We start from the raw sequence: 14,291 nt of genomic DNA, 5'->3' as shown, positions 1-14,291 counted from the left end.
TAGTATTTCTCTAATTACCTTTTTAAATCGAATACTGGAGTTTTCACGGGTTGATCATGTAATAGCATGAGGCTCGGTCTTTCGACCGAACATTGTGGTTTTTGGCCCGTTTTCTCAATGGTAGTAAAGCCAAGTCCTGTTGTTCCGCTACAAGGGCTAGAAAAATGACAATCGTAAAGGAACACGAACAGGTAAAGAATAACAGTCATAGAACGCATTTACATACGCAAGCATATAGGCTTAGGTTCGATTGCCTCCGTCCAAGGAATCTTTCGCCGAAGCAACGTCTGACAATAACTTCCAGAGGTGCGGTTGCTGACGTTGCCACGGCCCTACCACGTGCTGTGCCCGTAGGTAGTAACCCTGCAAGTCGTTTGCGCGGCAAAAAGCCCTGGAGCTCAATACAGCTTTACTAAGCGCCGAATTATAAGTCACTTGATGGTGGATCGAACCAGTTACCGCATCCATCGTCTGACAATGACGGACGCCGCTTGACGGTTGGGAGATCAGCCCACAGATTAGCTCAGCAACTCACTGGGATACAACCGGCTTACCGTCGTCTCGATCGGCCGGGCATGCCTTCTTGTCAACCAATCTCGTCTGATGTCTGTGGTATTCGTAGCTGTGCCTCTAAACGTCATGACTGCTGCGCATATGAAGGGTGAAAACATAACCGTGTTATGCAATCCTGTAGGTTTACCAGAGTGACAATAAGAAATAAGATGTGTTAATATTTAGGATGATAACCGTAGGCACCAACAAAACATGTAAGCCTAACGGTTGAATTTTTTGCTAGTGAGCCCGATACCTATCTCGGTGTCTATACCTAAGCCCAACCTCTCATCTGTCCGTGTTGTGCAGTAGTAGCCTCTGATTCAAGGCCTAATATCGGTAGCTAACAAAATAGGAAAAAAGTAGCCGTTTAGCGTTAAACCCCGCCCTTCTCCAGTACCCAGCCATCTTGTAGGGCTCTACCTTAATACTGCTACTTGGTTGCAGCTTTAAGCGCTTTTTGCATACCCTTCTTCTTCCCCTTACTATCCTTTTTCAGTTCAGTCATGGCATCTGCGACTGGAAGTGCGCGTGGCGGTTTGCGCCCTTCCAGGGAGGCATCGGTTCGGGTTCCGTGGCCAGATACTTTGCACTTAAACCAATGCACCGAGCCATCGTCAACGGAAAGAGCTACAATAGAGCTCCTAATGACGTCAACTCCAGCTTCCTCTTTGGCCTCGCGTACCACACAGTCTTCCATGTTTGAATCTTTGTCTGAATCATATCCACCCTTGGGTAGTATAAGTCCGTCGGCCTTAGAATGAACCATCCATACTTTGCCGTTTCCCTCGAACGCAACAACGCCACAGCGGGACCGGGAGCCGCCTTCATCAACTGCAGCACATCAGTCATGGTCAGTATCCCAACCTTGTTTGCAGGCCTATAATGTAAACTAACCTGAGCCGGGCTTGACCGGGTTTGCTCCAACCGCGAGGACGAAGCATGCAGCAAGGGATAGGAAGGATGGATGCATAGCTTGTTATAGCTACTTGAATGAAGCGTACGGCGGTTTATTCAAGCTTTCTAGGAGAATTTTGAAGTGCAGAACACAGAGATTGTAGGATGTTAGAAACGAATGTGGACAGATGTAGGAGTATTAAGGACTATTATATAGGAAGCCGCCAGGCGGTTTTGTCACCATTTAGCAGATGAACAGAACGTTAGTTCAAGAAAGAAAAACTTATGATTGTCGTTAGTTAAAAAATATGGAGAGAGCTACAAATCGGCATTATCGAGGTCAAAGTTTTTCAGACTGTAACTCAATAAGGAACAAGTAGGCAGCGGGGCTATAAAGCGGAATTAGACGAGAATTCTACACCAGAGTGAAACAAGTCTAGCTTAGGATCATTAACCTATTCAAGACTGTGTCAGAAGCATTCCACAAGGTTTATTGCATCTTTAGGCTTTTCTATTTGCACTAGCTGGTATTGTTAACAATATTTAGTAATGTAGTAATCATGAGTGTTGACCGAAATAACAATAAACCTTGAGCTACAAATTCTTTGTAGCGTATAAACCTTGCAATATAAACTTTTGAGACTTGGTTTTAGGCTGGGACTATGTCTACAACTGTTGTATAGGTTTTTAAGAAGGCTATTTAAATTAGCGTTACAGCACTATTAGTTTGCCACTCTTACACAGCCCTTCTAGCAAATATGAAATAAGGCAATACATCTCTTGTAGAAACCTAGAATAAAAAACATCCAAGGCATCCAAATTGTCGCACTCTAGCTGAAAGTTTACAACAGTTTCACTTACGTAAAATAACTGACTTTGCTCCTTCTAGACTCCACCTACAACATTTTCGGTATTTCCGATGCGCAAGATTACTTCAAATCGGTAGCTTGGTATAAAGTGTAATGACGTGTAAGCTAGGAAGACCACTGCAAGAAAACAATGAGGGGGTGATGCTGGCGGTAGTTAAAAAAGAGTAGAAACGGTTTAATATAAATACACTGAAGCAAACAGCAAGAAAAGAGTGAGCGAATAGAACAAGAATTCATCCTCCTTTTGTACCTCGCTTTCTTCTATCATTCTATCTTTGCTTTGTTTTCCGCATCTGACTCCGCCAAACCCCTTGAACGCACGAAACGAGAGTTTGTCAAAATGACTGGACATCAACGACTCCTTCATCTAGTTTGTTTTGCAACCCTCCTGTGGTCGTTTCTGTGTAACGGAGCCCCCTTCAATGCGGTATCCATCCGTCAGGAGCATAGCAGATCGCCTGCAGATAACAGCATTGCCGACGAGTTTCTCCAGGGCCACACCACATCTGAATCCCCATGCCTGGGCACCAACGGCCAAACGCTGTTGGATAGAACCTTTTGTTCTACGCTATTTAAGAAGGACCTGAAGAGGAAGCCTGGGTTTAGTTCTAATTTACTGAAGGTAAATCTACCCCTAAGAAACTTAGTACCTTACACTTACATTCTAAGGGTCTCCCTAAGCTGGCCACGAAGCGTCGCCCTCGTGTAGAGAAGAACAGCGATCAGTCATCTACTGAAGAGAGGTCTAAGAACAAGGGTTCGAAGAAGGGGTCTACTGACGAGGGGTCTGTTGATGAGGCCTCTGCTGATGAAGGGTCTAAGAAGAAGGCTTCGAAGAAGGGGTCTACTGACGAGGGGTCTGTTGATGAGGCCTCTGCTGATGAGGGGTCTAAGAACAAGGGTTCGAAGAAGGGGTCTACTGAAGAGGGGTCTGTTGATGAGGCCTCTGCTGATGAAGGGTCTAAGAAGAAGGCTTCGAAGAAGGGGTCTACTGACGAGGGGTCTGTTGATGAGGCCTCTGCTGATGAGGGGTCTAAGAACAAGGGTTCGAAGAAGGGGTCTACTGAAGAGGGGTCTATTGACGAGGCCTCTACCGAAGAGGGGTCTAAGAAGAAGGCTTCGAAGAAGGGGTCTACTGACGAGGGGTCTGTTGATGAGGCCTCTGCTGATGAGAGGTCTAAGAACAAGGGTTCGAAGAAGGGGTCTACTGACGAGGGGTCTGTTGATGAGGCCTCTGCTGAAGAGGCTTCAACCAAAGAGGGATCTACTGAAGATGCCCCTACTGAAAAGGGGTCCAACGAAGAGGCCCCTACTGAAGAGGCTTAAATTAAGAGGCTTAACTTAAGAGGAATTCTGTATCACAGTAACTTTAGGGGGATGTGCGAAAGTCAAGCGTATTCCTATTTTGTTATCCGTATTCTCTATAGATCTGCATCCACCCCGATTCGTACGGAGACAACTACAATTACTACGGATACCTGACACCTATCTCTGTGATTACACTTACTTTCTTGCGTACTGCTGCATAGTACTTTCCGTTATACTGGAGTCCTGCATGGCTATCAATTCAATCCTTCTGCCCGCGTTGCTTGACGATCCCACCATGTTTCTTCACGACCACGCGGTCCGCTAAATTAGCGCTACCTTCAAAACAAACGATTTAGTCAAATTAGAGCAATAAAATAAGCAAACACGACAGATCAGGGTTCTCAAATAAATAAACAGACTTGAGGGCTGTATTTGCTATATTTGCTGCATTTGATCAAAGGCATGCTTCTCGAAATGCCCCTCACTTGGGTTGTTCCAAGTTCCAGGCTGACTAACTCAATAGGTAATACTAGAAAGGATTTTAACTACAGGGAGTACTATGTCTAGGTAGGGTTACCCCTTGTTTCGGCGCTTTCTAATTGTAAACCCTCCTGACTTTTTTATTAGCTTGCCCATACCTGTTTCTCAGCTATACATACCCCTGAAACGGTTTGTCTCTTTGCCAACCAAGCTGGTAGACTAGATCGCTAAGGCTCTGCCCTCTAAAAACCTCTTCACCCTACGGCTGACCTGCAGGCGTATAGCATAGATGGCGTCTTGGTCTTGGTACACACGTAGGCGGGCCGGAGTGGTCCTGCTTTCAATCAGGGACTTCTGCAAACAAGGTTATTGAACCTGATAATGGACAACTAGATCCGGCAGGCTTCGGAACTTCGGATCCTTTAGACATACTCCCTCCCATGTATTCTCAACGTTCCATCCCTGTTACAGGGTTAATCTAGGCCTGTTGCATGGATTGAGCCAGATTTCCGTTTCTATTCGCCGAGTTTTGTCGGCTGTTATTTTCAACTAGGCATTACTTAGAGTAAAAACTGTTAGATTGACGCATGTGGGTGGATTAAAGATCTGTGATAACGGGTAGACACATAAGGCCCCAGAATCGTCACAAAAAGCCTTTCTCGAAATTTAAGAGGCATTCAGGATGTGTGAGACACAAACCAACTGGGCTCCAGGGCATCAAGGCAACAAGGGAACGAAGCAGCGGACAGCCTGGCTGAAGAGGAGACAACGCTCCCAGTCCACATAAGCCAAGTGACAACCCTTACGGGCATCAAACGGCTTGCGAAGGAAAACCTACGAATAGGCGACACAGCGATACGCGCAGCTGGGACTTAATGCGAATCTCTCCTGCCCCCCTGAATCGGCCCTACAACCGGCGACGCCTCATCATCTCCTGGCTGCTTCGTCGCGCTACGTAGACTTTGAACACTACTATCAGCGTTTTAACCACACTAAAGCCCTACTGACCTGCTCTTGCAGGGAAAAAAAGGACGCAGATTACCTGGTCTACTGCTAAATAACCTTAGCGAGGAGGCACTGGTGACTGACTCTTCGCCCTTCTGGCTCGCTCGAGCCCATAGGACCTATGGGATCTCCCGAGCGGTACTACAAGGGACTATTCACAGACCCGCGAGGTTTTGAGGCATTTCTTCGCGTGACAGACTTTTTCTAGAAGATCTGTCCGCAATACTAACACGCAGGCTATGGCACGGGGGCGAGCCAGACGGCACGCTCTGCTGAGGGAGAGAGTACCAACGAACGGAACTGGGGCACCAGTGGGAACCAGGGACAGACATAACACAGGCAATATTTGGAGTACGAGAGGGAAAGAAGATGTACTGTAAAATCGCTCATTGCATTAGGAGGTCAGCGGAAGTAGACAGAACAAAGCACAATTAGTCTCTTAGCCAAACATGACTGTGCGTGCCAGCGTACTCGACTATGAGCGCACAATGTAGACCACCTTAGTATTCTCCTTAATCCAAAAATGTTACAAACACCCTCAGTTACGAGGCCCATGTCCACATAACACTCATCGCACAACTCTCCGCTTGGGAGCTTTGTGGCTACAACTGCCATAATCTTAGCCATAAGCCATCATCAACGCGAATGAAGATAGTCCCTCAACTTAGCTCATTAACCAATGACTTCTAGGCATGGTCGCAGTTGAACGTCTGACCACCTGGCTGACCACCCGACTGACAGGCGACGTTGCGAGACTTGCAGTGGATACTGTCCGGCTTCACGTTGGATGCGCAGCAGAAGTCGCACATTGTCCCCTGGACGACGGCACCGCAGTTTGTGGGCTGGGCGCAGTGGCGGGCTACGAGGGGAAAGGAGGCGAAATTGGAAGATGGCATCGCGTAGGCCAGAGGAAGGAGGACAATGAGGCAGCGGAGGGCAATCATCCGGCCAGAGGTTTCGGGGTTTAGTTATAAGTAGAATAGATTTGAGGTAATTACAGGCTGTTGGAGCGTTAAAATTCGATAGGGGCGAGACTCTTGTTCAACTGGCGGGACGAGGCGATCTTTATCACTCCTTCACATTTCCGCTTTCCTAATTGTCATGTATCAAAAAGTGGCGGATTTCTAGAACCTGTGCTGCGTAGGTTATATTTTCTTAAATTGCTGACGCAAGAATAAATCTTCTTCGTGGTGCTGGTGGGACGACTTCCTTACGGTCAAGGCAGGCAGTGGTACGAATGATAAGGTTTGAGAATGTATGCGGAGATGATTGGATAAAGATGAGATTAGAAATATATTTAAATGTCTCCAAGCCGTACATTCGGTTGAGACGCTTTTGAAACGGCCCCGAACCGTCTGTAGTTCTGCTGCTCACGACATCAATGCATTGCAAATTTAAGATATGTTTTATCCCCTCCACCGCCAAAAGGCTACATTCTCCACCCAGTACACTGAAAAATAACCATCAAGAGCCCAATATAACGCCTCAGATGTACAATACTTCTATTTACAGCTATTTTTGCCCATGCCAAAGGTACCAGCATTCTCCCCCTTTGCAAAGGGCCACTTCACAAGTCAGGCAGCCGCGGCGGGATAATTTCCGCCGTGCCCGAGTGAGGTTATTCAGAGCCCCTGCCTCGACTAAGGCCCTCCAGTCTCGTGCCTTTACCCTACTGCAATAGGCGGAAGGCGAAACCTTGCCTCTTACCCCCTCTATATGGTCCTCGTTCGGAATCAAGTTATTCATCCCACCTGAAGGCTCTCAAGGCCTTGCTCTAAGTCGAACTTCTGCTGGTGTTGCAAATCTTTGAATAAGCTGGATAGAAATAGCTTCTCGCCATAGGTATTGGTTTCTGATAGAGGTCCAGCCTGGGTTGCCTAAGCCTTGAAGAATGAAGCTATTCACAAGTACGACTTGGAGGAGAAATTCCCAGGCAAGGGCCTGCCAGCCCCCTCGACGGATAGGGTTATGCCATTGGTAATAGGACCTCATCTGATCACTAATATCTACACCATTCATCCGGTGGGTAAACTGGTCAATAGGCACGGGCAGATCTTTCCGGGTATCCGGGCCGAGGACTGCCCGGGCTGCCTGCTTAGCGGGCGTTTCACCGGCAGGCCGGCGCCGGCAGCGGATAACTTCGTCCTCCGTACGGGCCTGGAAGACTGTTGTAAGGAGGAGCACAAGGGCAATATCCTTCCAGCTAAAATGGTTAACCTATGCCAGCAGAAACATATTGGTAGAGGTTACCTATAGAAAAGACGTTTTGTTACACAAACTAACCCTTCAGACGTCGGAATCGTGTGAATAGTGCCGCAAGGAGACAGTCATGTATGAAGTGATGATGATGATGATGATATTTAACGTCCAGAGTAAAAAGGGACGTGCCGGGCGATGCCGACATGGTCTATCCTAATCTAAACTATTTTACAGGCTGCCGTCTTCACCTAACGTTCCTGTTCAGTGACTTGGGCAGATTTCGGAAAAGAAATTGGTCGCCTCCATCCATTCGCACAGAAGAGAAGCTCCCTGCGTAGTACCTAGCAGAAAATCTATGCTTGCCTTCGCCATACGTCGGCGGAGATGCCGCGGGGTGGCCTTACGGCCACGCTTGCAGAAGTAGAAGTGTACTGGGGTTTTGCGTCTTCCGCAACTGCAGTGAAGCAGTGCGTCTTGGTGGGCGAATCTCTCGTGGTACGCTGCGAAGTCTCCATGATGCGATCTTGCCGCATATAGCCTTCCTAGCAAATGCCGAGGAAGGCGAAGTTCGGGGGGCTTGGGATGAGGACTTATCCCAAGGTCGGCATACTGCCGAGGGCAGATTGACGGCCATCTCCTGGCGAAAGCCTGGAGATCGGCTGCTCTGGACTCCCGCTTCAAGTGCGCCAATGTAGGCTGTGGCTGTGATTCTGGGATTTGTCTGCAGGCCTCCTTGGCAAGAGCGTCTGCTTCCTCGTTTCCTGCTATTCCCGTGTGTCCAGGGCACCACCAAATGTATACCCTGCCAGGCCTCGTCCAGCTCGTCCGTCCTCTCTGTGCCCAAGAGACGGAGAGCTCACTAAAGGCCCTAAACCTAGCCTGGCTGCTTCCTGGGCTCCGGGTGACGAGTCTGGCTGTGACTGCGAGGTTGTCGAGGCAGATGTGAACATTGTCTGCCATCCGCGCCGTGGGGGACCTCATGGCTTCCAGTAGGCCCCGAAAAGCGGCTTGCGCTTCTGCGTCAAAGACCTCCGTCTGGTGGCCGAGCGGCTCTGATCCTCGGAAGATCTGCCGTGTGGCCTGGTACCCGACCCAGCCTGCTCCAGCGGCTGTTCTGCTACCGTCCACCATTTGGGAACCGTCAGTATAGACAACAATGTCCCGCTTTGAGAGTGCTCCCAATCTGTCTGTAAAGGCGGTGGCCAGTTCATCCTTGGTCTTCCTTGGTTCATAGCCGACCATGCTCAGGGCTGTGTGCCAGTCGGCTGAGCGCTCCCAAGGCGGTAGCTCTAGCGGGTCGATGTATTCGGCATGTCTCTCGATAAGGCTTGCCATTCGCCGTAGTCTTGAGTCCGGTCCGGGCCTCTCTCCGAGCCTCGTTCGGAGGGGGTGTCGATCGTCAAGGCGATGGATCCTTACGGAGGCTTTATGGAGCTTCGCATCTAGCATCACCTCTGCTGGGGGCAGGGCAGCTTCACGCTGTAGGATCGATACAGGCGTCGTTCTATACACAGGAAGTGCGGCTCGAATAGCCTTGGCTTGCGTAATGTCGAGTTGGTTGAGTAGACCGTTGACCCCGTTCGAGGCGATGTGTCCGTTCTTGATCCGATTCCTGCCCGGCCACCATGCCTCTGACGCATAGTACTGAATGGGCAATACGCAGGAGGTAATAGCACGGCGCAGCAGGTGTGTCGGCGCGCCCCAGGCGGTGTTCCCTAGTCCCCGTAGTCCGTTGACCACTTGGCATGCTTTGGCGCAGTGGCCTTTCACATGGTTCTTGAAAGTGAGTCTCCGGTCGAAGTGGACCCCAAGCCACCGTAGGGAGGCCCCTTGATTGACAGCCTGAACTGTGTGCTGTCTCCCGTCCAGCAGTCTGACGGTGATTGGCGGGTTTCTATCTTTTGGTCTCTTGGTGAAGTGGATGAGCTCGGATTTATCGGTGTCGAAAGTGATTCCCTCTAACGCCCCCCATTCTTGGGCTTCTTCCCATTCTTTCGCTAGCAGGGCACAATTGTCCTCTAGTGAGGTTGAGCTTGCCATGATGGCAATGTCGTCGGCGTAGCCAAATCGAGATCGCTTCCTGCCTGGATGAACAGTGCCCAGCTTGAATAAGGGTTCGATGTGAAGCATGAAGAGGATGGGAGACACGGGCGAGCCCTGTGGTAGCCCACACTCAAGGTCGAAGACGTCCCCCATCTCTCCGTCTAGCCTTATTCTTGCTCTTCTCCCGAGGACGAAACTCGAGACCCACCGCACGAGGTTCTCCGGCCATCCTTGGCATCGGAGGCGTCGGATCAGCCTCCCTGGCAGCACAGCGTCGAAGGCCCCTTTGATGTCGAGCGTAAGCATAGAGGTGACACGACCTCTTTGCCAGGCACACTCGATATCGTGGATGGCAGCAGCGATGAGGTCGCTACACGAGCGGAGGGGGAGGGCCCCAAACTGTTGGTCGTGCAGTACCTGGAACTTGACTGTGATCCAGGCAAGCCTTCTTGCGACAAGTCTCTCCAAGCCTTTTCCAAGCACAGACAACAGCGCGATTGGCCTATACGAGCGCGGGAGCGCCCTGTCTCTCTTGCCCGGCTTAGGCAGGATGACTAGGATAGCTTCTTTGAAACAGGTGGGATGCCAGCCCTCGCATACGCATCCGCTGTAGAGCCGGAAGACGATGTCCTCGATAACGGGCCACGCTGTCTTGAGGACGGCCGTTGTGATTCCGTCGGACCCGGGGGTGGTGCTTCTCGCAGAGAAGATTGACGTTTGTACCTCGTCTTTTGTAACACGCGGGAAAGGAAGATTGGCCTCCAGGCGAGGTCCTGGGCTCTCTGCTGGTATGTCCGTGGAGATGGCAGCATTTCTGAGGAGGACGCGGGCGAACAGATCCCGCTTCTCCTTCGGTTGTGAGATGAGCGCGGTTGGATTGCTCCCATCCCGGAGTGGAGGGGTCTGGAAGGATCCCTTGGCCTTCTGCCACCCGACCATTTCAAACACATCTTTGCCAGTGGAGGCTGCGGCGATCTTTCCTCTCCAGTACGTGTCCTTAGAGCGCCGCAGCTGATGGAGAAAGTCCTGTTTCAGAGCGTCCTCCTCGTTTCGCTCCCATTGACAATCTATTCCCAAGGCGCAGAGTCTTGCCACAGTTGCTCTCTTGGTCGTGTAGGCTCGGTGTTTCCGCCTGCAGTTCTCGTCCCAGTATGGTCTCCCAGGTCCTCTGCCAAGCGCACGCCTTGTAGAAGCCGTAAGCGCTTCTACAAGGCAATCTGTGAGTTGCTGTGCTAGCATGTCCAGGGCCTGTGGGTCTCTTGCGTTGCTTGCAGTATGGCGCACGGGATGTATACTTCGCTGAAGGATGTCGAGGAAGAGCTTCTCGTCCATTGTGTCAAGCCGGAACCTCCCCGGGGTTGGGTCGACCGGATCGGTTAGGGCCAAGGGGACCCGGGTCAGCAGGCTTTCGTGGTCTGACGTTGTGTGTAGGGACGTTTCTATGCTGGTGGATGCCCCGTGGAGGCTGCCGGACGCCCAGCATAGGTCTAACGTGTTGCCGTCCTTATGTGTGGCTTCACCTATCGGCGACAGGAGGACAAGGCCAACGGTTTCTGTCCATTCCACCAGGTCATCAGCGTCCGAGGAGCTGGTCGCCTCGGGTTGCCAGGTCCAATGACGGAGGTTGAAATCCCCCGCGACCAACACACGTTCCTGGTGTCCGGGTTGCCAGGCTGTTATGATATCCCTAATCGCTTGGCCTGGTCGCAGCGAGCCACAAGGGGCGTTGTACACGTTGATGACTGTGAGAACTTTCCGCTTTCCCGCCAGGAGTTGTAGGAAGAGCAGGTCTGTGGATGGGCTGGGCAGCGGGCGTGTTTGTACGCCCCGTAGTCCCGTTCCTCTGCGGAGGTAGGTGAGCACCCTTGGTCTGTCTTCAATCCAGTTGTCTACTGGGGTGAAGATCTCGAAGCCCGGGTGGCATCTTGTGAGCCTTCTCTCTTCCGAGCGGATAGCGGGCTCTTGAAGTAGCAGTATGTCGACATGGGCCGCGTAGGCTAGATTCAGTGCCGTTTCGTGTGCGAGCGGTCGTCTGGCCACGTTCGCCTGCATGATCTGCAGGACTCTAGAGGGCCGCATTCTCCTGATGTCCCTCATTAGCTTGGTTGCAGTCCATCTCTTCTCCTCTTTCTCGGGATTGTTGATGCGACTGCTGGGTCGCAAGCCTCCACGATCTCTCTCCCTCGGCTCGGATGGCCCGTAGCTGTGCCTTGTTCCTCCTCTGGACTACGCCCCTCACCACTTTTGGTCTGATAGGGCAAGTCACGTCAAAGGCGGCATGGGGCCCGTTACACGACGGACACTTAAAGGGGCAGTCACAGCCATCGTGACCCTCAGTGCCGCCGCAAGGTGCCCGGTGTTGTTCGGTCGTGTGGGAAGGAGAGCTGCACTTGAGGCATCTCTTCCTTCTGGTACACGTTCGTTCGTTGTGAAAGCCGCCGCAGCGGTGGCATTGGGGAGACCTCTTCTCCTTCGGAAACTGCAGGTTGACGAAAACGCTGGCCCCCATCAAACGGAGGCGCCTTGGTAGTTGCCTTACGGCTTCCGCCTTGAACCAGGCTGTCACCGTGCCTAGCCTTTCGGCTTCGTCTTTTCTGGAAAAGTATGCTTTTTCGGGCTTGAGTTTCGTCGTGGCCTGGATCTCTTCAAGGAGCTCCTCGGTCGTGATTTCCAGCTCAGTGTTGGTGAGCAGGCAGTGTCTGGTGTAAGGGACGTTTGCGATATAGGCCCGGATCCAGGTGTCGCGCTGCTCGACCGCCTGTGCCTGGAGAAGGGCAGCAATCTGTTCTCTGTTCTCTAGCAGGACTTTTGCCCCATCTGCTGACGATGGTAGGAGTGCTAATCCTGTCTTGACATGGTCGATCCCCTTGAGGGCTTCTCGAGCTTGGGGACTTAGCTTTTCACGAACGAACGCGTAGATGTCGTAGGCTCTCTCGTTGCGGAGCGGGCTTTCAGGTGGCAGACGTGCGAAGATGCGAAGGTCTTTTGAAGCCGCCCGGTTTGCGGCTTGTTTTGCTGGAGTTGTTTCATGCAGTTGTCTGGTAAGTGGCTGGCTTGCCACCATCGCGTAGGACCGAACTTGGGGCGGCTGGTTCTGGGCTGTGTGTAAGGGATGCCCTTGGAGACTCTGGGCAGACTCGCTGGGTCCTGTGCTAACAGCATGCATGGACCTTGCTAGACCACGTTGGTGCCGGTCTGAATGCTGCTTCTCTTCCTGAAGCTCTTTCTCCAAGGATTCGATCTTCATCAAACAGTCTTTCAGGAACTGTTCCCTTTCGGCGTCCCGTCGTAGGAGATCCTGGACGAGGTTTGAGAGCTTGTTGATCTCGTCTTTAAGCTCCGCATTGTCTTGGTAGCTGACTTGCTCAACCACTCTGACCTTTGCGGTCGGTTTCCGGACACGTCCAGACCGTCGAGATGTACTGGCGTCCCCGTGAACCGTGATCGATGGCCCTGCGTCTAGAGAGACGGCCATGATGGTGAAATTCAGCTCACGTGGGCTGATGATGAGAAATGATAGTGCGGTGGGCCGGAGCCCTCTATGATCTTAACAGCTACTAACAGTGGATACTTTGTGAAGAGAAAGTTCGCGAAAGGTGATAACGCGGTGGTCCGCGCTCACGTCGTGATCAATCGTGCTCACGCATAATCAGTTGCTCACTCCCTTATCTCCACGTGACCTTGCACCATAGTTCTTCCGCGCCGGAGGAGTCACCTTTGTTTCCCGTGTCTGCTTGCTTATAACTTGTCCGTAACCGCCAGGCGCCCTGTGGGGGCGTCCCCTGGTCCTGTTATGTTTGACGGGTCGTAACAAGAGACTTGTAAAACATCATTGTGGGAAAAGGACCAAGTAAGAGGCTTTGTTGCTAGAAAGTGAGATAGTGATACTGAACAGATACTTATACAAATTCAAGGCAGTCTTACATTTTATTCATAGGTGTTCATCTAATACTAAAAGCATGTTACCCTCTTGATTTTTAGCATGTAGCTAGGGCCTGTGCTGCCCGGCGGGCGCAGTTGACTAAAAGTGCAAATGGCCTTCTACTCCAACAGCAGGACTAATTCTGCTGTCATAGAAGTGGTGGTATTAATTGTTATGTCTGTGCGAAAATGAATAGTTATTGGATGTATTATTACAGCGACTTATTTTACCGCCGCCGCCGCCACCTTTGTCCCGGTGGCGACCTGTTCCTCCCTGAGCAAGGGTGCCATCACCGGCATCGCCGTCTCTTATAAGCATAGGGACTTTTGTATAAGCAAGGTCCTAGCTAGAACCGGCGTCTTCCTTATTCAAGGGCTAAATAGATACATACAATCAACAGTTCACAACGCTGCTAGCCTAATTTAGCAGGCTTTCGCAGACATTTTGACAGAGCCTTGAGCAAATCCCTCGGTGGATTCCTCGTTAGCTCCTTCGGCAGATCCCTCGTCGCCTAGCCTGGCGACTGGGCTATTGGGCTAGGCGCTAGAATTGCCGTCTGAATACAGTCTTCTCTAATTACGTGTTTATTATACACGCTTTCCCTTTAACTTAAGGAATTGAAACCTACAGCTTCTAGACAATTTCGCTATGTGGAGAGTTCTACCTCCCTATACTATAGTTAAATGTGCCATCAATTACTCAAAATATGGAAAATTAGCGTAATACTCTGTGTGCTTTCGCATGTCTGTAGATCTTGTGTGAGAGATTTTTTTTACTTGCCCCTATTTCTAAGCAAACATGCTTAGGTAATTTTGATTTAAATCTAGCCTTGTAATTGGCCTAAATGCTAACTAAGGTGGGTCAACGAATCAACTATATCACTGCAAATTCCCATGACATTCCGTTATATTAATAGCTCCTTTCCTAAACCAATCTTTAGACACAAACATTGCTTCTACTTACTGGCACTATTCTCAACCATTCCATTCCCCCTAAATTACACAAATGCTTAAATC

The 14,291-nt window shown here is 50.7% G+C and overlaps 3 protein-coding genes across 3 annotated transcripts; 1 reads left to right on the top strand and 2 right to left on the bottom strand.

The window, feature by feature from the left end:
* Positions 1 to 985: 985 nt before the first annotated feature.
* On the bottom strand, positions 986 to 1,525 carry CH63R_14511 (Nudix domain-containing protein; the record flags this gene model as incomplete). Its single annotated transcript, XM_018309485.1, has 2 exons — positions 986 to 1,386; positions 1,450 to 1,525. The coding sequence occupies 2 exons, from the start codon at positions 1,523 to 1,525 to the stop codon at positions 986 to 988; spliced, it is 477 nt and encodes a 158-aa protein (XP_018150728.1).
* A 1,133-nt stretch (positions 1,526 to 2,658) lies between these two features.
* On the top strand, positions 2,659 to 3,644 carry CH63R_14510 (uncharacterized protein; the record flags this gene model as incomplete). The annotated part of the gene is made up of 2 exons (XM_018309484.1): positions 2,659 to 2,940; positions 2,988 to 3,644. 2 exons carry the CDS (start codon positions 2,659 to 2,661, stop codon positions 3,642 to 3,644), a joined length of 939 nt encoding a protein of 312 aa, XP_018150727.1.
* A 2,153-nt stretch (positions 3,645 to 5,797) lies between these two features.
* CH63R_14509 (EC7 protein) lies at positions 5,798 to 6,007 on the bottom strand (the record flags this gene model as incomplete). Its single annotated transcript, XM_018309483.1, has 1 exon — positions 5,798 to 6,007. One exon carries the CDS (start codon positions 6,005 to 6,007, stop codon positions 5,798 to 5,800), a length of 210 nt encoding a protein of 69 aa, XP_018150726.1.
* Positions 6,008 to 14,291: the final 8,284 nt, after the last annotated feature.

Source organism: Colletotrichum higginsianum, chromosome 11 (genome assembly GCF_001672515.1).
Source record: "Colletotrichum higginsianum IMI 349063 chromosome 11, whole genome shotgun sequence".
Taxonomy (NCBI): domain Eukaryota; kingdom Fungi; phylum Ascomycota; class Sordariomycetes; order Glomerellales; family Glomerellaceae; genus Colletotrichum; species Colletotrichum higginsianum.
This window is presented reverse-complemented; position numbering and strand designations above follow the sequence as displayed.